Below are 27,193 nucleotides of genomic sequence, written 5' to 3' on the forward strand. Positions count from 1 at the left end.
GAGAGACTCTTCCTGCTCAGAAAAGACAGTAGGACTAGGGGGCACAGCCTCAAGATAAAGGGGGGGCGGTTCAGAACGGAGTTGAGGAGGAACTTCTTCACTCAAAGGGTGGTGAATCTCTGGAATTCTCTGCCCGTTGAAGTGGTGGAGGCTGCCTCGCTAAATATTTTTAAGAAGCGGGTTGATGGGTTTTTGATAAGAGAGGGGATTAAGGGTTATGGGGAGAGGGCGGGAAAGTGGAACTGAGACACGACAGATCAGCCATGATCTTATTGAATGGCGGGGCAGGCTCGAAGGGCTAGATGGCCTACTCCTGCTCCTATTTCTTATGTTCTTATGTTGTTATAAACCTGTTGGTCTTTAACCTGGTGTTATGAGACTTCTTGCTGTGTTGACCCTGGTCCAATCCCAGCATCTCTCCATCATGTGCTGCAGTCAGCGGCATGCCCTGTTACCCCGGTAACCGCCCGCGTGCCGCTGGGTTGTCAGGGTGAAAGGTCAGCGCTGGCGCGGGGGTTGCCGGGAATGCGAGGCCTGTCCAGCGTTGCGGAGCCGCTGGCGACGGGAGCGGAGAGCGGTGCGAGCGCGGCCCGGACAGCCCTCCCAGCGGGCAGCGCAGGCCGCCCGGCCCGGCCCTCAGGAGCTAGCCCGAAGGCGGAGAGTGCAGACAGGGCGGGTGAGGAAAATAAAAACAGCCATTCCTGGCCCAAATGCGCGATTTGATGACGTAATGGCTGTCAGCGGCAGCCGCCGCCGCCGTCAGAGCGGGAAATGCCGGCGGCCGCGGCTCCTGGGGAGAAAGCAGCCCCGGAGGAGCGGCCCAACACCCTACCACAGACCCCGGCAACCCGCCCCGCCCGCACAATCATCCCGCCACCGCTCCGGATCCCTTTACTCCCATCCCCGGGTTTTAGTGGCGGCGCGAAGCCTGTGTGTGTAGGCCTTCCGGTCCCAGCAGTAATCCCGCCCCTTCAAACCGGAAACTCCCCTGATTGACAGGTGGCCCCTGCCTCCCATTGGTGAATTGTGAGGTGACCAACATGGGATCCCTGTGTGCCATAGGTGGATTTGGAAGTGAGCAACATGGGATCCTCTGGCCTGCAATTGGTGGATTTGGAAGTGAGCAACATGGCATCCCTGCATGACATTGGTGGATTGTGAGGTGATCAACATGGGATCCCTGCCTCCCATTGGTAAATCGTGATGTGATCAACATGGGATCCTTGTGTGCCATTGGTGGATTTGGAAGTGATCAACATGGGCTCCTCTGGCCTGCCACTGATGGATTTGGAAGTGATCAGCACAGGATCTCTGGATGCCATTAATGATCTTAAAATCATTTTCAAATGATGAAAGGAATAGATAAGATAGAAACAGGGAAGTTGTTTCCACTGGCAGGTGAAACTAGAACTAGGGGGCATAGCCTCAAAATAATGGGAAGCAGATTTAGGACTGAGTTGAGGAGGAACTTCTTCACACAAAGGGTTGTGAATCTGTGCAATTCCCTGCCCACTGAAGCAGTTGAGGCTATCTCATTGAATGTTTTTAAGGCAAGGATAGATAAATTTTTGATCAGTAGAGGAATTAAGAGTTATGATGAGCGGGTGAGTAAGTGGAGCTGAGTCCACAAAAAAATCAGCCATGATCTTATTGAATAGCGGAGCAGGCTCAAGAGGCTAAATCGCTTACTCCTGCTCCTTGTTCTTATGTTCTTGGTGTTAAACGTGAGATCCATACAGTATCTTAAATAGGGATGTAGATTACAAGAACAAGAAGGTTGAGTTGAATTTGTATAGGCCAATAGTTAGGCTATGGCTTTCGCTTCAGGAAGCTGCAATACAGGAAGGATGTGATTGCATTGGAGAGAAAAGATTCATGAGAATGGTTCCAGCAGTGAGGAACCTCAGTTATGGGGAGGCTGTGATGTAGTGGTATTGTCACTAGACTAATCATGCAGAGACCCAGGTTACTTCTCTGGGGAGCAGATTTGAATCCCATCATGGCAAATGTTGAAATTTGAATTTGATTTAAAAAATCTAAAAATAAAAGTCTATTGATGACTGTGAAACCTTTGTCGATTGTTGCAAAAACCCATCTGGTTCACTAATATCCTTTATGTAAGGAATCTGCCATCTTTACCTGGTTTAGCTTACATGGTGACTCCAGACCCACAGCAATGTAGTTGGCTCTTCGAAAGCCCTCTGAAGAAAACCAGTCAAGGCAATTGGCGAGAGGCATCAAAATGCTGGCCCAGCCAATGGTGCCCACGTGCCATGAATACATATTTTAAAAAAGTTATGAAGATAGATTGGAGAATTTGGGAGTGTCTTCCTTTGAGAAGAGAAAACTGAGAGAAGATTTGATGTAGGTATTCAAAGCATAAGAGGTCTGGACAGAGTCAAGAGAGAGAAACTGCTCCCATTGATGGAAGGATCAGGACGGCACAGTGGTTAGCACCAGGTGCGCCAGGGATTCACGTTTAGTTCCAGCCTTGGGTGACTGTCTGCGTGGAGTCTGCACATTCTTCCTGTGTCTGCATGGGTTTCACCTGCGTGCTCCAGTTTCTCCCATAGTCCAAAGATGTCAGTTAAATGAATTGACTGTGCTAAATTGCCCCTTAGTGTCAGGGGGACTAGCAGGGTAAAGTTTTCAAGTTTATAAAATGGAGTTACAAGTAAGCTTACACAAATACTGCAGTGAAATTACTAGAAAAATCCCCTAGTCGGCACACTGGGGTAATAGGGATAGGGCTTGGGTCAGATTGATGTTGGTGCAGGCTTAATGGACCGAATGGCTTCCTTCTGCACTGTAGGGTGCAGTTTGCAAAAGCAATATGAGAAGACACTTTTTCATGGAGTGAGTGTATCAGTTGTACTGCTTGAGAGTGGAAGGGTCAATTTGAAGGGGAATTTGAATGTTATCTGAAAAAAAGGAATGAGCATGGTTACCGGGGGGTGGGGTATTGGCACCAGGTGAATGACCAATGTGGAGACTAATGCAGACGCAACAGGCTGAATGAATTCCTGCGCTATAATAATTATTTTGTTCTGAGATCCCTGCCTACCATTGGAAGATTGTTTCCAGCTGTATTGAAGTTGGAGGCAGTGAGAAGCCTGATAGCTGGCTTGTGAAATGGACACAGTAGAGCAGCAAGGAATTGCCTGAAGCTTTACAGAATCTTTAAGTTGAAGTTTATAGTTGCAGTTACAGGGATGAAGTTGCACAGCTTGTTTCTCATCTGTGCGGTTCAATTCAAGATAGGCGATCAAAATGATGGGTTTGGACAGAGTAGATAGGAAGACTTTAAAGTTTTAAAGTTTATTTATTAGTGTCACAAGTATGCTTGCAATGAAAATCCTTCCAGTGGCAGAAGGGTTGAGAAGCAGAGGCTGCGCACATAACAGCAATGAGAACTTGGATTTATAACGTACCTTTAACATTGTGAAGTACTTCACAGCTGCATTCTAAACCCAAATAAGGAGACTGATATCAGCTGGCCAGATGAGCAAAAGCTTGGTCAAAGAGGTATGTGTTAAGGAGAAGGAACAAAAACATTGCAGGAAAAACTAAGCAGGTAGAGAAGCATCTGGAGAGAAAGAGTGTTTCAGCTTGATGATCTTCACAGTGTGTGAAGGAGGAAACACTTACACGACTTAGAGTCTTGGCAGCATAAGGTGCAGCCACAAATATTGCCTGCCTCCTTAACCCCGCCTGCCTTCTTAATCACCCCCCCCTTCTTAACCACCCCGCCGCCTTCTTAACACCTCTACCCTCTTATTGTTGAATCATATAAATCCTACAGTGCAGAAAGAGGCTGGCATTGCACTGTGGTCGAGTCTGCACCGGCCACAATCCCACTCAGGGCCCACCCCATGTTCCGATATATTTACCCACTAATCCTCTATGCAGGTGGGGGTGGTTAAGGGAGGGGGGGGGGGTGGGCTAAGAAAGTAGGGGGTGTTAAGATGGGGTTAAGAGGAAGGGACAGGGAAGGGGAAAAAAGAGAAGTAAAGCCTTGATTCCATTTATCCTGTCAAATCTACCCATGGCCTTGCGCCTCCATCTTTGCGATCAACTCCAAACCCACACTATGGTAGAGATACTACGCGTTTCAGAACACTAAGGGGCAATGTTTTAGCATGGCCAGTCAACCTAACCAGCACATCTTTGGACTGTGGGAGGAAACCGGAGCATCGGGAGGAAACCCATGCAAACGTGGAAAGAACGTGCAGACTCCATACAGACAGTGATCCAAGCCAGGAATTGAACCCAAATCCCTGGAGCTGTGAAGCAGCAGTGCTAGTAACAACTGTGCTACTGCGCCGCCCTTATCCCCCCCCCCCCCACTCTCTTAACTAAAAAAAGTACATTGGCATTTTAAAAGGGGCTTGTTCTGTGCTTTATTTCCCAGGTATTTGAAATGGCGGCAGAAGAGGTATTAGTGGACCATGTTCATGAGGTACCAAGTCACTACAAGGTGGTACTGGATAGATTGAATGAACAGCGGCAGCAGGAGCAATTTACCGACATCACTCTCATTGTGGACGGTCAGTAGCTAATACTCACTTCTGGTGTAGGTCTTTTGAAACATGTTCTTTGGATTGGGGAAGGAAGGAAGATTTTGTTATTTCCACTCAGAAAAGCCTCCAACTGCTGTGTAATTAACATAAAAAAAGGCAACTGTTGAACTGTTTAAAGGAAGGAGCTATATTCATTAACACCTTGCTAACCTGATCAAACTGGAAAAATTAGAGGGGATTAAGCCAAAAGTTTTTCACCAATTGATGAGGTCTGGAACTCACTCCCTGAGAAGGTGCTGGACTGAAATCCTCCTTGTATTTAAAGGAAATACTCAACTATAAGCTACGAGACTACAGACCTGGCTGGAAAGTCAGATTTGGGTATAGCCCTTTCTTTAAGACATAGGAGCAGAATTAGGTGACTCGGCCCTGCGAATCTGCTCTGCCATTCGATCATGGCTGATATTTTTCTTATTCCCATTCTCCTGCCTTTTCCTCAGAACCCCTTAATCAAGAACCTATCTATCTTTGTCTTAAAAGACACTCAGTGGTCTGGCCTCCACAGCCTTCCACAGTAAAAAGCTCCACAGATTTACCACTCTCTGACTGAAGAAATTCCTCCTCATCTCTGTTTTAAAGATCGTCCCTTTAGCCTGAGATTGTGCCCTCTGGTTCTAGTTTTTCCTACTAGTGGAAACATCCTCTCCACATCCACTCCATCCAGGCCTTGCCGTATCCTGAAAGTTTCAATAAGATCCCCCATCATCTTTCTAAACTCCAACGAGTACAGACCCAGAGTCCTCAGCTGCTCCTCATATGACAAGCTCTTCGTCCCAGGGATCATCCTTGTGAACCCCCTATGGACCCTTTGCAAGGCCAGCGCATCCTTCCTTAGATATGGGGCTCAAAACTGCTCACAGTACTCCAAATGGCGTCTAACCAGAGCCTTATAGAGCCTCAGTGATAAAGACAGGATTGGCTAAATGGCCCCCTTTTAGAGTTGTAAATTTTTATGAAAACTGCATGAGAAATAATGTCTTCTTTCCTTCCTTGGCTCAATTAGTGGCACTCTTCCTGCCAGGGAGAGATCATGGGTTTAAGCACATAATCCTCAGTGTTTCACTGTATGAGTGTTGCATGGTCAGAGGTGCTTTAAACTCCAGGCCATTCTTAAAGGCTGTCCACCTTTTTTTGCTTCTAGCGCTGTCCCAAGAAGATTTCAAAACGCTCAGGCACTGATAGGTTTCGCTGTTATCCACAGCCCGTTTTTCTCATTGAGTGACCCCTTTTAAATGTTTAGCGTGGGCGCTGGTTATTTATCACAGAACAAGGCCGGTGCTGCACCTTTCAGACTGCTGTGTGGCTTACTGAGGGCACTGGCCCCTCCCGAAAATCCACATGCAATTAATACAACCAGAAATGTGCCAAAGAGCTCTTAAAATAGGGTTCACCAGTCTGATCCTCTTCTTTCGCTATACTGCCCCTAGCTTCCTCCCATTCCAGCCTTTAATAGAGACAGGCAGAATCCTGTGTCATCTATCATTGCAGCTCTGATGGTGCAATGTCTGCTCCCTCACTACTGCTCTGGGACGTCAGTATCAATTATATGCTCAGCTCTGTGGAGACTGCAAATAAAGCCAAGCCAAAGCCTACCATTCACCTCGGATGTTGCTGCTGCAGAAGGTTGGCTGTATTTGTTGACATAAGCTCGGAAGAATATTCAGCAAAATAATAATGTACAAAATTAAATGTGTTTAGTTTAATTTTTGTCAGTCTATTTGCTTATACTTCATTATTTTGACAGACAGTCTGAGAGGTGTCATCAGCTGCTTTGAGATTATTTATCGTTCTGCTGCCTGTGTCCTAGAGGACATATTTATCTCCTAACTACCATTTTAATGCATTAGTACATATGTACAGCAAGGTTCATTGTTTTATCCCAAAGCTCTTTACGGCCACTTAATTACGTTTGAAGGGGAGTCATTGGACGGGATTTTACAGCCTCGCTCGGATGAGACCAGGAATTCCTGCCCGAGATCAAGGAGATTTCTGTTGCGGATCCTCGCCCAAGCCAATTCCATGATGGGCCAGGTGATAGAATTCTGGCCAACGTTGCAGGTTGACTTTGAAATCAGCGGGCAAACCATCCAGTTGTGTCAAACACCAGCGGGACTTCAGCAGTTTGGGAAGGCCGCTCAGCACCTTCAGTTAGGGATTGACAACAAACGGAAGAGTCAATGACGAGGGGGCACAGGTTTAAGGTGCGAGGGGCAAGGTTTAAAGGAGATGGATGAGGCAAGTTTTTTACACAGAGGGTGGTGGGTGTCTGGAACTCGCTGCGGGGGGACGTAGCGGAAGCAGATACAATAATGACTTTTAAGGGGCGTGTTGACAAATACGTGAATAGGATGGGAATAGAGGGATATGGTCCCTGGAAGTTTTAGTTCAGTCTGGCAGCATGGTCAGGGCAGGCTTGAAGGGCTGAAGGACCTGTTCCTGTGCTGTAATTTTCTTTGTTTTAAATGGTGGCCTTGTCTTCAGTGCCCATGTCCCAGGCATGAATAAAAGAAAATGGGGGAACTGCTATAACCAATTTGTGCATAGCAAAAACCCACAAACAGCAATGAGATGTTCAGTGTCCTTCCATCTATGATAGGAATGCAGCTTCAGTACTTTGGTGAGGTCAGGTTGGTTAGTGAGGTTTGTTGAGGGGTAGATATTGGCCAGCGCACCAGGGAGAACTCTCCAGCCCATCTGCAAAAACAGAGCCAACCCATCTGAGAGAGTGGCCAGAGCCTCTGTTTAACATCCCATCTGAAAAACAGCACCTCTTGACAGTGCAGCACTCCCTCAGCACTGCAGTGTCAGTCAGGACTTTGCACTGAAGTCTCTGCAGTGGGACTTGAACCCACAATTTTCTGACTCCAAGGTGAGAGTACCCCCTCCCACTGAGCCATAGCTGCTGTGATACGAACACTACTATCGCCGGCAGTAATAAATGCCCCTGGTCTAGAGAAAGTCTCCTTTGCTAAATGATTTACTCCTGCTGCTTTCATTCTGCAGGTCACCATTTCAAAGCCCACAAGGCTGTTCTTGCTGCCTGCAGCCAATTCTTCTGCCGCTTTTTCCAGGACTTCAGGGAAGAGCCCTTAGTTGAGATCGAAGGTGAGTTTACTAAACAACTGCTTTACCATGATCAGCTGAGCTGAAGAAAGCTATTGATTTCATGACACTTGCCTGCTCAGAGATCCGGCATCCCATCCAGTTCAGGGATGACTTCAAAGTCTTTGCATCCTGTGATACTCGGAGCAGTTGTGCGTATTGGTCAGTCAGTGTGGATTCTTGGCCAGTTTTGTGCTGGGGACCACACCGCCTTTCTTCCTTCACCCCGAGTAACGTCTGGCTGGAAAGGCCTTTGACCAGGCATTTCTGCAGCTGCACATTGGCAAGAGGAGTCAGCAGTGTATGATGCCCAGTAACTGGATATGGGCAGATTTGTTCTTGAACAGGATATGGTTTTCCAAATTCTGCTCGTAGTCAAACTAGATATATTTGTTTGGTCAATAACTGCATTTGGCACAGGCTCGTAGTGTGGTTGCGACGTACTGGGAGTGCTGTATTGTTGGGATGGGCTGGCAGTGCCGATGGTTGGATCAGGCTGGCAGTGCTGTTGGGACGGGCTGGTGGTGAGGGTGGGACAGACTGGCAGAGCTGCCAGGTCAGGCTGGTGATGCCACTGCGTTGGTTGGGCAGTGTGGCTGGTATGGGCAGGCAGCGCAGTGCCACTGGGACGGGCTGGCAATGCGGTTGGGACGGGCAGGGCAGTGCAGTGCAGTGGGGTTGGGACGGGCAGTGCAGTGCAGTGGGGTTGGGACGGGCAGTGCAGTGCAGTGGGGTTGGGACGGGCAGTGCAGTGCAGTGGGGTTGGGACGGGCAGTGCAGTGCAGTGGGGTTGGGACGGGCAGTGCAGTGCAGTGGGGTTGGGACGGGCAGTGCAGTGCAGTGGGGTTGGGACGGGCAGTGCAGTGCAGTGGGGTTGGGACGGGCAGTGCAGTGCAGTGGGGTTGGGACGGGCAGTGCAGTGCAGTGGGGTTGGGACGGGCAGTGCAGTGCAGTGGGGTTGGGACGGGCAGTGCAGTGCAGTGGGGTTGGGACGGGCAGTGCAGTGCAGTGGGGTTGGGACGGGCAGTGCAGTGCAGTGGGGTTGGGACGGGCAGTGCAGTGCAGTGGGGTTGGGACGGGCAGTGCAGTGCAGTGGGGTTGGGACGGGCAGTGCAGTGCAGTGGGGTTGGGACGGGCAGTGCAGTGCAGTGGGGTTGGGACGGGCAGTGCAGTGCAGTGGGGTTGGGACGGGCAGTGCAGTGCAGTGGGGTTGGGACGGGCAGTGCAGTGCAGTGGGGTTGGGACGGGCAGTGCAGTGCAGTGGGGTTGGGACGGGCAGTGCAGTGCAGTGGGGTTGGGACGGGCAGTGCAGTGCAGTGGGGTTGGGACGGGCAGTGCAGTGCAGTGGGGTTGGGACGGGCAGTGCAGTGCAGTGGGGTTGGGACGGGCAGTGCAGTGCAGTGGGGTTGGGACGGGCAGTGCAGTGCAGTGGGGTTGGGACGGGCAGTGCAGTGCAGTGGGGTTGGGACGGGCAGTGCAGTGCAGTGGGGTTGGGACGGGCAGTGCAGTGCAGTGGGGTTGGGACGGGCAGTGCAGTGCAGTGGGGTTGGGACGGGCAGTGCAGTGCAGTGGGGTTGGGACGGGCAGTGCAGTGCAGTGGGGTTGGGACGGGCAGTGCAGTGCAGTGGGGTTGGGACGGGCAGTGCAGTGCAGTGGGGTTGGGACGGGCAGTGCAGTGCAGTGGGGTTGGGACGGGCAGTGCAGTGCAGTGGGGTTGGGACGGGCAGTGCAGTGCAGTGGGGTTGGGACGGGCAGTGCAGTGCAGTGGGGTTGGGACGGGCAGTGCAGTGCGGTTAAGAACATAAAAAATAGGAGCAGGAGTAGGCCGTCTAGCCCTTCGAGCCTGCCCCGCCATTCAATAAGATCATGGCTGATCTGAAGTGGATCAGTTCCACTTTCCCGCTTTCTCCCCATAACCCTTAATTCCCTTGTCTGTCAAAAACCTATCTACCCGTGACTTAGATATATTTAGCGAGGTAGCCTCCACCACTTCAATGGTCAGAGAATTCCAGAGATTCACCACCCTTTGAGTGAAGAAGTTCCTTCTCAACTCCGTTCTAAACTGCCCCCCCCTTATCTTGAGGCTGTGCCCTCTAGTCCTGCTGTCCTTTCTGAGTGGGAAGAATCTCTCTACCTCTACCCTATCCATCCCCTTCATTATCTTGTACACCTCTATAAGATCCCCCCGATCCTTCTAAACTCCAACGAGTACAGACCAGAGGCAGTGCGGTTGGGACAGGCTGGCAGTGCGGTTGGTACGGGCTGGCAGTGCGGTTGGGATGGGCAGTGTGATTGGGACAGGCAGGGCAGTGCGGTTGGGACGGGCTGGCAGTGCCACTGGGACAGGCTGATGGTGTAGTGTGGTTGGTACAGGTGGGCAGTACAGAGTGTAAGCTGTGAATTATGTAGTGGTGGATGAAAAGGTTGCTTGCTGTCCTGCCAATGATTCAAATGTGTCTTCTCCATGTCTTGGTGCCAGTTAAGTAGTTGGTTGGCACAGGAACAGGTTTTTACTGAAGGTTAGTGACTGGGAGTTGGACTTGGGCCTTGGTTCTCATTCCTGTGGAGAATTGCTGTAATCTTGGTAACTGGGTTTCGCCATTAGAATATTCATCCTGAAGACTTCTGAAAAGTGAAAAGTATTGTTTTTTGCACGCTAAACAGACAAAGCATACTGTTCATAGAAAAGGCGAGAGTCCAGAATGTAGTGTTACAGTCACAGCTAGGGTGTAGAGAAAGATCAACTTAATGCGAGGTAAGTCCATTCAAAAGTCTGACAGCAGCAGGGAAGAAGCTGTTCTTGAGTTGGTTGGTACGTGACCTGAGACTTTTATATCTTTTTCCCGAAGGAAGAAGATGGAAGAGAGAATGTCCAAGATGTGTGGGGTCTTTGATTATGCTGGCTGCTTTGCCAAGGCAAAGGAAAGTGTAGCCAGAGTCAAGGGATGGCATGCTGGATTGGGCTTCGTTCACAATCTTTTGTAGTTTCTTGTGGTCTTGGGCAGAGCAGGAGCCATACCAAGCTGTGATACAACCAGAAAGAATGCTTTCTACATAGAACATAGAACATTACAGCGCAGAACAGGCCCTTCGGCCCACGATGTTGCGCCGACCAGTTAAAAAAAAACAACAATGACCCACCAACCCAAACCAATCCCTTTTCGTCCATAAACCACAGACCTCTTAAACGCCCCCAAACTAGGCGCATTTACAACTGCAGCAGGCAGGGCATTCCAATCCCTCACCACCCTCTGGGTAAAGAACCTACCCCTGACATCTGTCCTACGGCGCATCTGTAAAAGTTGCTGAGAGTTGTAGCTGACATGCCAAATTTCCTTAGTCTTCTGAGAAAGTAGAGGCATTGGCGAGATTTTTTAACTATAATGTGGGCATGGGGAGATCAGGATAGGTTATTGGTGATCTGGAGATCTATGAACTTGATGTTCTTGATCATTAATTGTCTCACCATTAACTTTTTTCTAATAGGCTGACCTCTGAGAGGTGAATGAAAGGACCACATTGCAATGTGTCTGTATATAATTCCCCAAAATCCAGTTCACCCAGAACAATACTTTTAACAACCTTGTGCTGCACATTAATGCACATTAATTGCTGTGCTTACTCTGGGAGTGCTTGTTGGGGTCGGCGTAGAGGAAGCTTTACTCTGTATCTAACCCCATGCTGTACCTGTCCTGGGAGTGTTTGATGGGGACAGTGTAGAGGGAGCTTTACTCTGTATCTAACCCCGTGCTGTATCTGTCCTGGGAGTGTTTGATGGGGACAGTGCAGAGGGAGCTTTACTCTGTATCTAACCCCGTGCTGTACCTGTCCTGGGAGTGTTTGATGGGGACAGTGTAGAGGGAGCTTTACTCTGTATCTAACCCCGTGCTGTATCTGTCCTGGGAGTGTTTGATGGGGACAGTGCAGAGGGAGCTTTACATTGCACTGGTTCAAGAAGATGGCTGACTGCCAGAAAAGATGACGAAATTTAAATTCCTATTTGAAGAACCTAGAAGTTCAGGGCACTGACAGGATTCAAAGCAGAAGTTTGGGTAAAACAGGAAACAGTGGTTTGAATGGTTTAGATCCTCTGATTATTCAGGGGAAAAAATAGACTACTTGGAAATTTAGTTAGTTGGAACTCACTGAAACCTCCTCCTTCTTATACCAACACATTTGCTCAGTGAAACTAGCCTCATCCACTTACTATGGGCCTCCTTTCTTCGAATTCACAGGTCTGGCCCACTTCAAAAACTCAGTCATTGCCTCAACCTCTTGTCCCCCAACCTTTCCCTGTGTTATATCTTGAGTTCTCTGTTTCAATCCGGTGCCCACAGCTTTACATCTGTGCTTTCCCTACCACTGAGACACACACACTCATGCACACACACTCGTGCACACACAAGCACAAACACCCCCCTCCCCTTCCAATTCGCCTATGACAGATGTTACACTAACTGTAGTTTTCTGCTTTCTGTCTCCCTCCGAACCTTTCCAGAATCTGGAACATTTTGAAAAATGACAACCTATGCATCTATTCAGCAGCCACTTCTTTTAAGTCTCTAGGATGAAGTCCATCAGGATCAGGGGACTTGTTAGCTTTTAGTTTGAAGATTTTTCTTTGTACTCCTTCTCGATTGATTGTAATTGTTTTAAGTTAAGGGATAAGATAGTAGGAATGCAGTGGCAGGCATTTACAGGTGTATTTAGTAATACTCTGCAAAGATACATCCCACTGAGAAAGACTCAGAAATGGATGTACCATCTATGACAAACTAAGGAAGTTAAAATTACCATCACATTGAAAGAAAGGGAATAAAACTCTGCGAAGATGAGTGTTGGTCAGCAGATTAGACCATCTGCTGTTCTTTATATGATAATAGAATATAAAGAAATGGTTAAAAACTAAAAAAGGAGAAATTAGAGTGCGAGAAGAAGTTAGCTAGAAATACAAAAACAGTAAGTTTCTACAGGTATTTAGGAAGGAAAAGGTAAGGTGCTTGTTGGTCCTCTAGACATTGAGAGTGGGCAATTAATAATGGAAAATAAAGAAATAAAAAGTATGTAAAGAACATGAGAACTAGGAGCAGGAGTAGGCCATCTAGCCCGTTGAGCCTGCCCCGCCGTTCAATAAGATCATGGCTGATCTGAAGTGGATCAGTTCCATTTTCCTGTTTTCTCCCCATAACCCTTAATTCCCCTGTCTATCAGAAACAAAGAGATATTGAAACCGATGTAGGGAGCTGTTTTTGATCTCAGCTAGCAGTAGTAACAGAATAATTCCCAGCAAACAGTGTGAATGAAGCCAGATCTGAAACAGCAGGGCAGTCAGGAGGGAATTCACAGCACCTTGTGGGAAAAGTCGGATTCGTTATGGGGAAGTCGTGTCTGACAAATTTATTGGAATTCTATGAGGATGTGACTAGTGCGGTGGACGGAGGGGAACCGGTAGATGTGGTGTTTCTCGATTTTCAGAAGGCGTTTGATAAGGTGCCACACAAAAAGTTGTTACAGAAGGTTAGGGGGCGTGGAGTTGGGGGTAAGGTGTTAGTGTGGATAGAGGATTGGTTGTCAAATAGGAGGCAGAGAATAGGTGTCAATGGGTGCTATTTGGATTGGCGGTTGGTGACTAATGGAGTGCCCCAGGGATCGGTGCTGGGGCCTCAGCTATTTACCATTTATATAGATGATCTGGAGGAGGGAGCTGAGTGTAGGGTGTCAAAATTTGCTGATGACACAAAGATAAGTGGAAAAGCAAATTGTGCGGAGGGTGTGGAAAGTCTGCAGAGGGATCTAGATAGGCTAAGCGAGTGGGCGAGGACCTGGCAGATGGAATACAATGTTGGCAAGTGTGAGGCTATCCACTTTGGCAGGAATAATAGCAGGAGGGACTACTATTTAAAGGGTGAAAAGCTGCAGCATGCTACGGTGCAGAGGGACCTGGGAGTCCTTGTGCATGAGTCGCAAAAACCCAGTCTACAGGTGCAGCAGGTGATCAGGAAAGCAAATGGGATAGAACACTACAGCACAAACAGGCCCTTCGGCCCACAAGTTGCACCAATCACATCAATATCTACCAATCCATAGACCTATCTATAACCCCCAATCCCATTAAACCCCATATACTCATCCAGAAGTCTTTTAAAAGACCCCAGTGAGTTCGCCTCCACCACCACTGACGGCAGCCGATTCCATTCACTTGCCACCCTCTGAGTGAAAAACTTACCCCTAACATCACCTCTGTACTTGCTTCCCTGCACCTTAAATCTGTGTCCTCTCGTAGCAACCATTTCAACCCGGGGAAATAGCCTCTGAGAATCCACCCTATCTATTCCTCTCAACATTTTATAAACCTCTATCAGGTTGCCTCTCAACCTTCGTCTCTCCAGGGAGAAGAGTCCCAGCTCCCTCAACCTATCTTCATAAGGCATGCCTGCCAATCCAGGCAACGTCCTTGTAAATCTCCTCTGTACCCTTTCAATAGCTTCTACGTCCTTCCTATAGTGAGGCGACCAGAACTGCGCACAGTACTCCAAGTGGGGCCTGACAAGGGACTTATAAAGTTGCAGCATTACCTCCCGACTCTTAAACTCAATCCCTCGATTAATGAAGTCCAGTACACCATACGCCTTCTTGACCACATCCTCCACCTGCAAGGCCGATTTAAGAGTCCTGTGGACCCAGACCCCAAGATCCTTCTGCTCTTCAACACTGCTAAGACTCCTGCCCTTGATAGTGTACTCGTTCATCCCATTGGTCCTGCCAAAATGGACCACTACACATTTGTCCGTGTTGAAATCCATCTGCCACTTCTCTGCCCAGTCTTGCATCCTATTTATGTCCTGCTGCAACTTCTGACATCCTTCCAGACCATCCACAACACCACCGACCTTCGTGTCATCGGCGAACTTACTAACCCATCCCTCCACTTCCTCATCTAGGTCATCTATGAAAATGACAAACAGCAAGGGTCCTAGAACAGATCCCTGGGGCACTCCACTGGTGACTGACCTCCATGCAGAAAAAGACCCATCCACAACCACTCTCTGCCTTCTGCAGGCAAGCCAGTTCTGGATCCACAAGGCCAAAGCCCCTTGGATCCCATGCCCTCTCACCTTCTCAAGAAGTCTTGCATGGGGGACCTTATCAAACGTCTTGCTGAAGTCCATGTACACCACGTCCACTGCTCTTCCTTCGTCAATGTGTTCAGTCACATTTTCGAAGAACTCAACTAGGCTCGTAAGGCACGACCTGCCCTTGACAAAACCATGCTGACTATTTCTGATCATGCTAAACCTCTCCAAATGCTCATAAATCTTGTCCCTCAGAAGCCTCTCCATCAGCTTACCAACCACTGAGGTCAGACTCACCGGACGGTAATTTCCCGGGCTATCTCTGTTCCCTTTCTTGAAAGTAGGAACCACATCCGCAATCCTCCGGAACCTCTCCCGTCTCCATCGACGACGCAAAGATCATCGCCAGGGGCTCTGCAATCACCTCCCTCACCTCCCAGAATAACCTGGGGTACATCCCATCTGGTCCCGGCGACTTATCTATCTTGATAGAATTCAAAAGTTCTAACACATCCTCTTCCTTAATATCCACGTGCTCAATCTTTTCCATCTGCTGCAAACCTGTAGCAAAATCTCCCAGATCAGTTTCCACCGTGAATACTGAGGCAAAGTATTCATTGAGCACCTCTGCCATTTCTTCTGGTTCCACACAGACCTTTCCCCCTTCACCTTTTATAGGTCCTATCCCTTCTCTTATCCTTTTACTTTTCACATATTTATAGAAGGCCTTGGGATTCTCCTTAATCTTACCCGCCAAGGCCTTCTCATGACCCCTTCTGGCTCTCCTAATTTCCCTTTTAAGCTCCTTTCTACAATCCTTATACTCCTCTAGATCCTTAACATCTCCTAGCTCCCTGAACCTTTTGTACACCTTCCTTTTCTTCCTGACTAGGTTCACCACAGCCTTCGTGCACCACGGTTCCCGCGACCTACCAAAACCTCCTTGTCTCATCGGAATGTTGTCGTGCAGAGCTCCAGACAAACATTCCTTGAATATCTGCCACCTTCCTTCTGTACTTTTCCCCAAGAATGCCTCCTTCCAGTTTATTTGTCCATTTAACTTCCTGACATCTTCGTATTTCCCCTTACTGCAGACAAACACTTTCCTGGCCTGCCTGATCCTATCTCGTTCCAATGCAATTGTGAAGGAGACAGAATTATGATCACCATTCCCAAGATGCTGTCCTACCGAGAGATCCGTCACCTGTCCTGGTTCATTCGCCAGTACCAGGTCAAGTACAGCCTCTCCTCTCGTAGGCTTATCCACGTACTGTGTCAGGAAACCTTCCTGAACACACCTAACAAACTCCTCCCGATCCAAACCCCTTACCCTTGGGATATTCCAATCGATGTTTGGGAAATTGAAGTCTCCCATCACGACAACTCTGTTATTACTACATCTCTCTAGGATCTGTTTCCCTATCTGCACCTCAACTTCCCTGTCACTATTGGGTGGCCTATAGAATACACCCAGCAAAGTTATCGACCCTTTGCTGTTCCTAACTTCCACCAACAGAGACTCCGTAGACAGTCCCTCCACGGCATCCTCCTCCTCTGCAGCCATGACACTGTCCCTGATCAACAGTGCCACTCCACCACCTCTTTTGCCTCCCTCCCTGTCCTTCCTGAAGCATCTGAATCCTGGCACCTGAAGTACCCAGTCCTGTCCCTGAGACACCCAAGTCTCCATAATGGCCACCACATCACATTCCCAAGCAGCAATCCACGCCCTAAGCTGGCCTTCACAGCGAGGGGGATTGAATATAAAAGCAGGGAGGTCTTGCTGCAACTGTACAGGGCTTTACTAGGCTGATACCGGAGTTGAGGGGGTTGAGCTATGAGGAGAGGCTGAATGAACTAGGCTTGTACTCGTTGGAGTTTAGAAGAATGAGGGGAGATCTCATTGAGACGTATAAGATGATGAATGGGATGGATAGGATAGAGGTGGAGAGACTCTTCCCGCTCAAAAAAGACAGTAGGACTAGGGGGCACAGCCTCAAGATAAAGGGGGGGCGTTTTAGAACGGAGTTGAGGAGGAACTTCTTCACTCAAAGGGTGGTGAATCTCTGGAATTCTCTACCCGTTGAAGTGGTGGAGGCTGCCTCGCTAAATATTTTCAAGAAGCGGGTTGATGGGTTTTTGATAAGAGAGGGGATTAAGGGTTATGGGGAGAGGGCCGGAAAGTGGAACTGAGCCACGACAGATCAGCCATGACCTTATTGAATGGCGGGGCAGGCTCGAAGGGCCAGATGGCCTACTCCTCCTCCTATTTCTTATGTTCACTGGTGAGGCCGCAGCTGGAGTACTGTGTGCAGTTTTGGTTGCCGCACTTGCGCAAGGATATTTTGGCCTTGGAGGGAGTGCAGAGGAGGCTCACTAGGCTGATACCGGAGTTGAGGGGGTTGAACCATGAAGAGAGGCTGAATAGACTGGGGTTGTACTCGTTGGAGTCTAGAAGGATGAGGGGGGATCTTATTGAGACGTATAAGATGATGAAGGGGATGGATAGGGTAGAGGTAGGGAGATTCTTCCCGCTCAGAAAGGACAGCAGGACTAGAGGGCACAGCCTCAAGATAAGGGGGGTGCAGTTTAGAACGGAGTTGAGGAGGAACTTCTTCACTCAAAGGGTGGTGAATCTCTGGAATTCTCTGCCTGTTGAAGTGGTGGAGGCTACCTCGCTAAATATATTTAAGACGCGGGTAGATAGGTTTTTGGTAGGCAAGGGGATTAAGGGTTATGGGGAGAAAGCGGGAAAGTGGATCTGAGCCACTTCAGATCAGCCATGATCTTATTGAACGGCGGGGTAGGCTCGAGGGGCTAGATGGCCTACTCCTGCTCCTATTTCTTATGTTCTTATGTTAAGTTATTAAGTTTTATCAGTCCTAAAATCTATAATATGTTGCTGAACAGTTGGGGAGGGTTAGCTAAAGGTAGTTCAAGTAAGACTGTTTGGAACTGTTTAAAATATTGGTATTATGTGAAGTCTTTGTCCCTTTGAAGTGCCCTTCTATTTTAGTTTATTGTTCTTCCCATCAGTACATACTTTTCTGATTTGATTTATTATTGCCACATATATTGGGATACCATGAAAAGTATTGTTTCTTGCACACTATGCAGACAAAAAAGTTCATTTATTAGTCACAAGTTACACATTAACACTGCAATGAAGTTACTGTGAAGTTCACCTAGTCGCCACACTCTGGCGCCTGTTCAGGTCAACCAGCACATCCAACCAGCACATCTTTCAGAATATGGGAGGAAACCAGAGCACCCGGAGGAAACCCACACAGACACGGGGAGAATGTGCAAACTTCGCACAGACAGTGACCTAAGGCCAGAATTGAGCCCGGGTCCCTGATGCTGTGAGGCAGCAATGCTAACCACTGTGCCACCCATAGTGTCCATAGCGTAGGGGAGAAGGAAAGGAGAGGGTGCAGAATATAGTGTTGCAGTTACAGATAGGGTGAAAAGATCACAGCGTTATTCGGAGAAAGAGTTAAGTTTTAAGAGCATAGACAGAGTAAAAGATGGAATTGGAGGGTATGCTGGGAATGGCTCATAAGAAGTCACCTCGCTCCCGTGCTATCGTGTTTTTTTTGCTTTAGTCAAGTAGTTGGCACATCATTTCTGGATTTCAAAACTGCTCACACTGTATAGATTGCAAACAAACTTGAGGGCAGTTCCTTCACATTTCCTTCTGCGATTTGTACAGCGTGGCATTTACCATTAGCCATGGCCTTGATAGTCCTGGAACCACTCTGCTACAGCGCCAGGGATCTGGGTTCAATTCTGACCTCGGGTCACTGTCTGTGTGGAGTCTGCACGTTCTCCCTGTGTCTGTGTGGGTTTCCTCCAGGTGCTCCGATTTCCTCCCACAGTCCAAAGATGTGCAGGTTAGATTGACTGGCCATGGCAAATTGACCCTCGTGCCAGGGGATTGCAAAGTAAATATGTGGGATTACAGGGATAGGGCCTGGCTGGAATTGTTGTCGGTGCAGACTCAATGGGCCGAATGGCTCACTAAGAAAAACTCAGAGAGTGTTTTCATGGTATCACTATGAGAAGCAATTGGAAGCTGCAGGGGGGAGATAGTAGGCCTCTTCCAGTTGGATGAACTAAGCTCAGATGCTGTTGGTTGGGGGGAGAGGGGGGCAACCTTGCCCATCTTTCCACGAGTTTATAAACATTTGGCTTAATGAGAAGCTCCACAGTTTGAAGCCTTAGGAAAGAGTGAGTTTGAGCAGGTTGGGATGAGTTGCAAAGTGGTGATGATGTGTTTTTGATGTTGATTGCTCTGTTGTCTCAGGGGTGAGTAATCTGGCATTCCGACACTTGATTGAGTTTACCTACACTGCCAAGCTGATGGTGCTGCAGGAAGAGGAGGCAAGCGATGTGTGGAAGGCAGCAGAATACTTGCAGATGGAAGAGGCGATGAAAGCACTCAACAACCGGTAAAACAAACACTCCCATTCATTCTCTGCCATTCACTGCCCTGGAGGCTGGTGCTAGGACTCAGGCTCATTAGGCTGAATAGGTGTGTGTGCACGTGTGTGTATTGATACACCATAGAAGACATTTAATTAATCCATGCTATCTGTGCTGGCCAAGAGTTGTATTTATAGAGTTCTACAGTGTAGAAGGAGGCCATTCGGCCCATCAACACTCCACTGACCACAATCCCAACCATAATCGTAACCCCACATATTTACTTTGCTAATCTTCTGAAACTAGGGTCAATTTAGCATGGCCAATCAACCTAACCAGCACATCTTTGGACTGTGGGAGGAAACCGGAGCACCTGGAGGAAACCCACGCAGACACAAGGAGAACGTGCAGTCTCCACACAAACAGTGATCCAAGGCCAGAATTGAACCTGGGCCCCTGGTGCTGTGAGGCAACAATGCTAACCACTCTGCCACTGGCACAGTAGCACAGTGGTTAGCACTGTTGCTTTATAGCAACAGGAACCCCGGTTCGATTTCCTGTCTTGGGTCACTGTCTGGGTGGAGTTTGCACATTCTCCCTGTATCGGTGTGGGTTTCCTGGGTGCTCCGGTTTCCTTGCACAGTCTGAAAGTTGTGCTGGTTAGCTGCATTGACCCAAACAGGCGCTGGAGTGTGGCGACTAGGGGAATTTCACAATAACTTCATTGCAATGTTAATGTAAGCCTTACTTGTGACTAATAAATAAACTTTAAGTGTATATCATCTGATCACACCTCTTAACCTCCATGGTGCTTCCCAGACATTGAATGATTTAGAAGTACATCGTCTTGTTAGGCAAACATGTGCAACAACCAATTTTCACTCTGGGGGAACCCACAGATAGCAATGGACTGAATGGCCCATTATTTGAGTTACATAGAACACTACAGCACAAACAGGCCCTTCGGCCCACGAGTTGCATCGATCATATCCCTACCTACCAGGCCTATCTATCACTCTCAATCCCATTAAATCCCATGTACTCATCCAAAAGTCTCTTAAAAGACCCCACCGACGGCAGCCGATTCCACTCACACACCCCCCTCTGAGTGAAAAACTTACCCCTGACATCTCCTCTGTACCTGCTCCCCAGCACTTTAAACCTGTGTCCTCCCATAGCGACCATTTCAGCCCTGGGAAATAGCCTCCGAGAATCCACCCTATCTATACCTCTCAACATCTTATAAACCTCTATCAGGTCGCCTCTCAACCTTCGCCCCTCCAGGGAGAAGAGACCTAGCTCCCTCAACCTATCTTCATAAGGCATGCCTCCCAATCCAGGCAACATCCTTGTAAATCTCCTCTGCACCCTCTCAATAGCTTCCACCTCCTTCTTGTAGTGAGGCGACCAGAACTGCACACAGTACTCCAAGTGGGGTCTGACAAGGGTCTTATAAAGTTGCTTGTTGACTCGGGCAGAGTTAGTTGAAAGGGCCACTCATCCTATTGTCGTTTTGCAAATAGTTGCCTCACTTCAGAACAATTCATTGGAGATGGTTGTGATCTGGCCTTCAATCAATGCATTCTTCCTTTTGTCTGGCCCCATTTTAGCTAAAGGTTTATTAACTTTTCAATTTGGGGCTATCTTTCTTTTCAATGTCCTTGTGGTGTGTTGCTCCCCTTGTCACAATGGCTGCCCTGCTGTACGCTGTTAAGCTGTGTTACTGTTCCCTATCCTATTCACAGCCCTGTTCTGTTCTTCAGAAATAATGCGGAATCACCAGACCAAGTCAATACATCTGGCAAGAGGAAAGCCAAGAAGCGGACAATAGCAGAAACATCGAATGTCATTACAGAAACCTTGCCATCCATCCAAGAGACAGAAACAGTGGAGATCGATCAGGAGAATGTCTTCACTGCGGAGATCGTGGAGATCAACGCGGAGGAGATGGAAGAGGAGGCCGGCACTGCCGTGGTGGAAGCGGTGGAGAACCTGTCGACGGCAGACGAGTCAATGCCGCAGTCTGGCGAGGTGGCAGACTCGGAGCAGCCAGTGGAATCGGCGCTAGCGCTGCTTGCTGACATCACCAGCAAATACCAACAGGATGAGCTGGACAAGGAGCTGGAAAAGGAAGGAGAGCGGGAGTCCGCAGGCCGGTCCCACGAGGAGTCTGAAACGTCCATTGTGACAGAGGACGGGATCCACATCGTGGAAGTGCTGGCACAGGGTGATAAACTGTTCTGTTGTGAGAAGTGCAACCGCTCCTTCAGACTCTTTTACCACTTCAAGGAGCACCTGAAGGTGCACTCTGGAGAGAACTACGTTTGCCATCTGTGCAGCAAGCAGTACACGCGGGAGAGTGCCTGGAAGCAGCACCTCTCCTCCCATCGTGAAGAGGAAGGTGGGAACAAGAAGGCACGTTGTGTCCGCAAGGTGCACGTGTGTCAGTATTGTGAGAAACAATTTGATCACTTCGGACATTTTAAAGAACATCTTCGAAAGCATACGGGTAAGAAGTGTCAGCAGCTCTGTCTTTACTCACCGAAATCTTACTCCATATCCTCGAATCGTTGAATAATACAACACAGAGGAGGCCGTTTGGCCCATTGTGTCTCTTCTAGCTCTTTGAAACCACTATCCAATTTGTCCCAGTGCCCTACCCGAAAATCATTCCTCTTCAAGTATTTATGCTGTTTGAAACTTATTGAATCAGCTTCCACTACCCTTTCAGAAAATGCACTTCAGATTATAACAATCCACCATGCTTAAGAATGACAGTTAGATTAAATCTGTGTCTTCTGGTTGTTGATCCTGTTGCCAGTGGAAACAGTTTCTGCTTAATTCCTCTATCGAACCCTTGATAATTTTGAACCCCTGTATTAAATCTTCCCTTAATCTTCTCTAAGGTGAACAATCCAGCCTTCCGGTTTCTCCACACCACTGAAATCTCTCACCCCTGGTACCGTTATTCTCGATCTCCTCTGTAACCTTTCCTAATTCGTGACTCTTGAGGATATGGGGATTAGTTTTGGATTGCCCTTGCAAAGAGCCATCATAGAGACACTAAACAAAGAACAAAGAAAAGTACAGCACAGAAACAGGCCCTTCGGCCCTCCAAGCCTATGCTAATCATAATGCCCTAACTAAACTAAAAAAAGCCTTCTGCCCTTATTTGGCCTGTATCCCTCTCTTTCCTCCCTATTCATGTATGCATCCAGATGTTGCTAATGTGCCTGCTTCCATCACCTCCTCTAGCAGCACATTCCATGCATCCAACCAGTCTCTGCGTGAAAAAGTTCCTCCGCACATCTCCCTTAAACTTTCTCCCTCTCACCGTGAGCCTGTGCCCCGTGTAATTGATACTTCCACCCTGGGGGAAAAGTCTCTGACTATCCAGCCTGTCTATGCCTCTCATAATTTTGTAGATCTCCATCAGGTCTCCCCTCAGCTTCTGTCTTTCCAACGCAAACAATCCTAGTTTATTTAACCGCTGCTCATGGTCAACATCCTCGAGACCAGGCAACATTCTGGTGTGAACCTTCTTTGCTCTCTCTAAAGCTTCCACGTCCTTCTGGCAGTGTGGTGACCGGAACTGCATGCAATACTCCAAATGTGGCCTAACCAAGGTTTTATATAGCTACAACACGATTTCCCAACTCTTGCACTCAATGCCCCGGCTAATGAAGACAAGCGTGCTGTGTCCCTTCTTTATCACCTTGGTCAACTGTATTGCCACTTTTAGGGAGCTGTAGACCTGCACGCCCAGATCCCTCTGTATGTTAATATTCCTAAGTGTCTCCTTCCATCCTGTAAACTTCCTCTGCTGTAGTTCAGGCACCTCAATATTTGAGGTTCTCACACTTGGGTAAAGGTGGGAGAAGGTCATTCAGCCTATCATAAGGTCCTTTCTGAAAGGATAAGTTCAGGGCATTAATCAACTGTTTCTTAAACATTTTCAGGAATTCTGTTTCCATAACTCCACCTGAGATCTGATCAGTTATGTTGGTTACTTCGTGTGCTAATTTTGCCTTTTGCTGGTGTTCTGATTTGAGACCAGACCCGTGTGGTGCAATCTGGATTGGGACCAATCACTTCTTGTTCAAAGTAGACAAAGTTTGAGATTCAAGATACTTGTGAAGAGACGAAAATCACAAGATTCCACAGGTTTTGAACAAACGAAAATAAACCTTTATTTATTTATAGATCCAAGGTCAGAAAAACAAAACAATTTACAAAATCTGCCTTCCACTCTAACACTAAGAATTAACATGAGGTGAATGTGAATTAACAAGTAAACTGCAGTGCTACCCCCACACCACATTTTAAATGGCGAATTCAACCAAGCCAGGCTCATGAATTTCTCAGCTCCCTACCCAATATCAGTGAACACTGAGCTGAACAATCTTGTTGAAACTCTGTCTCCCTCATTTCACTTTTGAACATTGAGTCTCTGGATTCCCTCAAAAGCCGCTCCGACTCCATCTATCTCCCAGACAGTGCACCTCCCAGGGTTTCAGTCTGATCTCCCAGGACTCCGTTTCCCGGGATTTCCAAGTGCGTAATCACCTGTAATAATTGGCGCAATTTCAGCTCTTTAATAGTCAGACAGCTTTATTGAGCTGACACTGGCCCTGGAGTTCATGAAGCTCCAATATCTCCAGCTACCCTAAGCTCTAAATGGCTCCCCCCGGCTTCTGAGCCCCAATCCTTTTCAGCACAGACCTCCTGCCACCTTCTCAGCACCCAGGACTTCTCCTGAGCCCTAACTATATAGAGCTATCAAATGATTCCAGGGACATCTCCTAAGCCCTAACTACACAGATCCATCCAGCAGCAACTTTTGCTACTTGGAGCCTGCTAACAGCAGCATCTTTGTGGTATAACCTTTCCCCTGCTGCAAAACACACTCTTCCTGCATACACACATCAGTTGAAATCCTGGACTTTCTTAAGCTCCAGTCATGTCCATGGTGACTTAGCCGTCCAGGATGCACTGACTGCTTTCAAATTAATTTCAACTCTGACTTCCAAAAACAAGACAGCTCTCCAGCTTGCATTTCTTTGCAAGCAGTGTAGACACTTTGTCTCCAATTCTGCAACTCAGTAAATATATCTGCTGCTTTGTGAACTTCTGATGGAAGGTCACAGACCTGAAACGTCAACTCCATTTCCCTCTCCACAAATGCTGTCAGAGGCAGCAATGCTTAGCATTACTACCTCTCAGCGCCAGGGACCCAGGTTCAATTCTGGCGTTGGGTAACTGTCAGTGTGGAGTTTGCACATTCTCCCCGTGTCTGCATGGGTTTCCTCCAGGTGGTCCGGTTTCCTCCGACAGTCCAAAGAAGTGTGGGTAGGTTGATTGGCCGTGCTAAGTTGACCCTTGGTGACAGGAAGATTAGCAGAGTAAATAGGTGGGGTTATGGGGATAGGGTCTAGGTGGGATTGTCATCAGTGCAGGCTCGATGGGCTGAATGGCCTCTTTCTGCACAGTAGGGATTCTATGATTCTGTGACTTGCTGAGTAATTGCAGCATTTTCTGAGTTTGCATTTATATAGCACCGTTCACAAACTCATGATGTCCCAAACCACTTTACAGCCCACAAAATACTAATGAAGCATATTCACTGTTGTAAGGTAGCAAAAGTAGACAAAAATGGAGATCTTAGGATGGTTGGGTGGTTCTGATTAATAACTGAGTCAGTGGAAGACATCATAACCTGCTGGCATCATTTCTATTTCTGTTAGCGTTTAAAATTCATGTAATATTTTGTCTTGGAATGCAGAGTATGCTATTTGGTCTGTTTGACTCAGCGACTGCAGGGAGGGTGTAAGAGTATTGAATGGTGAAACCTACCCTTTCACTTCCCCAGGTGAGAAACCCTTTGAGTGTCCAAACTGTCACGAGCGATTTGCCAGGAACAGCACACTGAAATGCCACCTGGTGGCTTGCCAGACGGGTATGGGCGCAAAGAAAGGAAGGAAGAAGATGTACGAGTGTCAGGTATGGTGTGCTGAGTGACACAGGCCATTTCTGTTCCAGAAGGCCACAACTTGCATCCCTATAGCATCTTTAACGTAAGACAGCATCCCCAAGGCACTTTGCAGGGACGTGATCAAACAATAAGGAATTGTCGGAAAGAGGACCAACTGCTTTGTCAGAAGTTTTAAGGAGCATCTTACAAGAAGAGTGAGACAGGCGGAGAGGTTGAGGCTCAGGAATTATGGAGCTTAGGACCCAGGCAACTGAAGGTCTAACTGCAGGAGTGATTAAAATCAAATAGAGAAGGAACCAGAGAAGTGCAGAGACCTCGGAGGGTGGTAGAGCTGGAGGAGTCTGCCGGATTTGGAGAGGCGAGGGTGTGGAAGGATTTGTCTGCCAGCATGAGGGGTGCTGAATGATTGTGATATGTGGTGAGAGACACTGAACATTGGGAAATCACAGGCCATACATTCTCACAAACAATTTCCACATAGTGCAGCTGTAAAAGTGGCATGTGACAGCTGCAGGATGAGGCAAGACAATATTCTGCAGCAGGTTAAATGAAGGCTAATGTTGCAATGCAAAGTGCCCTGATCGTGCTTCCCCTGTGACGTTACAATGAGTTCCTGGGTCAGGTTCATCCTGCCTTTGAATATTTGGACAGAGCTGATGAGATGAAGGCTGATAGGTGAGAGTTCTTCAGGGGTGACCTCCAGGTATTTTGGGTGGAGGTCACACTGCTAACTTGTTGTTGTCTTCAATTCCAGGTTTGCTCCAGTGTCTTCCCCAGCTGGGACCAGTTTAAGAATCACCTGGCAGTGCACACAGGCGAGAAGCCCAATCACTGCACCATCTGCGACATGTGGTTCATGCGGGCCGGTGAGCTGAGGCAGCACGTCAAGGAGGTCCACGGCGCTGCCGAGCAGGAGGTGGGCGAGGTGACTGAGATCGTGGTGCCCGTGGAGGTGATCGACACTGAGACGATGGAGGGGGAGACTATCATTGAGCATGTAGCGGTGTAGAAGAGTGCCGCAAGAATTGGGGGAGGGGTTTGATCCCCAGATCAAATTCTTCCATGCCCGACCGACCAACCAACCGGCTGAATGCAAGTGAGTGTGAGGAGAGCGTGCTGACCTGTGGTGGTTAGGAGTGGGGGCAGCTGGGCAGGATGGGGGCACAAACATCAGTTATGATGACAGCTGGCAGTACCCAGGCCAGTGCAGCGATCGTTCAGCAGCTGCAATCCCACCTTTGTTGGATGGACTTCCACCTTTTACGTTTCCACACGCGGCGGCCAAATTGCTTTTGCCTCCTGATTTAAGCAGAATTGCACTAGATGACTGTTCAAGTGAAGTTGTCTTGTCGTGAGTGCATCAGGACTTCCGCAGTCCTGCTGGGAGCACGGTAGGCTGCCATCATTTGGTCTGTGGACGTGTTAGCCGGGGTTATCAGTAACTGAGAGACAGCAAAGCCTTTTCTGTCACTGGCTGAAAACTCTGGCTCCCCACTTTCCAATTTATGGCACACCGTAGATGGTACACATTGCACTACTGCTGGAAATGCCCCTGTTGCAAGTTACATGTGCACAGGAAGTCTTGGTCAATGTTAACTTTGATAGTCTGTGCTTTATCTCTAGCCGGTGTAGTCTGGCTGGTCTGCCAGGAAGTGCTGATCTTCTGGACCTTTTTAAGGGAATATTAGTGCAGAGCAGAAAGGACTGTACATGTGCTGGAGTTGTTCCAGTCACCCAGCTCCACTTGATTTCTGTAAACGTTCACAAAGAATGCACAAGAGTTAAATCCATTTATAGGCCTGTTAATAAAAACAGTGGCTGATTCAGAAGACAGCATCTATGTCGTCTTTCATTAATGTAATATTGTGTCGGGCGTGTATGGGGTGTCAAGGTGGGGTTACCTTTGGTGGGGGAGTATGTCGTGTCCTTTTCAGGGCAGTTTCTCCATTCTTTGTCCCCACCTGGCACTCAGCTCTCACCTGTGGCTCCTGATAGCTGTTTGCATGTGACAGCAGCCAACC

At 48.1% G+C, this 27,193-nt stretch overlaps 1 protein-coding gene across 2 annotated transcripts in view; it reads left to right on the forward strand.

The window, feature by feature from the left end:
- Nucleotides 1-558: 558 nt before the first annotated feature.
- Nucleotides 559-27,193, forward strand: part of znf131 (zinc finger protein 131) — a 61,501-nt gene continuing 34,866 nt past the window's right edge. Inside the window, exons 1-7 of one of the 2 annotated variants that reach the window (XM_080189765.1) lie at nucleotides 559-676; nucleotides 4,412-4,547; nucleotides 7,584-7,685; nucleotides 19,062-19,206; nucleotides 20,944-21,689; nucleotides 25,050-25,180; nucleotides 25,927-27,008. In XM_080189765.1, the coding sequence (XP_080045891.1) occupies nucleotides 4,421-4,547; nucleotides 7,584-7,685; nucleotides 19,062-19,206; nucleotides 20,944-21,689; nucleotides 25,050-25,180; nucleotides 25,927-26,181 (1,506 nt within the window). In that variant the 5' untranslated portion in view covers nucleotides 559-676; nucleotides 4,412-4,420 and the 3' untranslated portion in view covers nucleotides 26,182-27,008. Of the gene's footprint in view, nucleotides 677-4,411; nucleotides 4,548-7,583; nucleotides 7,686-19,061; nucleotides 19,207-20,943; nucleotides 21,690-25,049; nucleotides 25,181-25,926; nucleotides 27,009-27,193 lie in introns of those variants that run through there. The other variant, XR_013886722.1, reaches the window with a different exon arrangement.

This window comes from Carcharhinus amblyrhynchos, chromosome 5 (assembly GCF_965287045.1).
Source record: "Carcharhinus amblyrhynchos chromosome 5, sCarAmb.v2.hapA, whole genome shotgun sequence".
NCBI classification, from domain to species: Eukaryota; Metazoa; Chordata; class Chondrichthyes; order Carcharhiniformes; family Carcharhinidae; genus Carcharhinus; species Carcharhinus amblyrhynchos.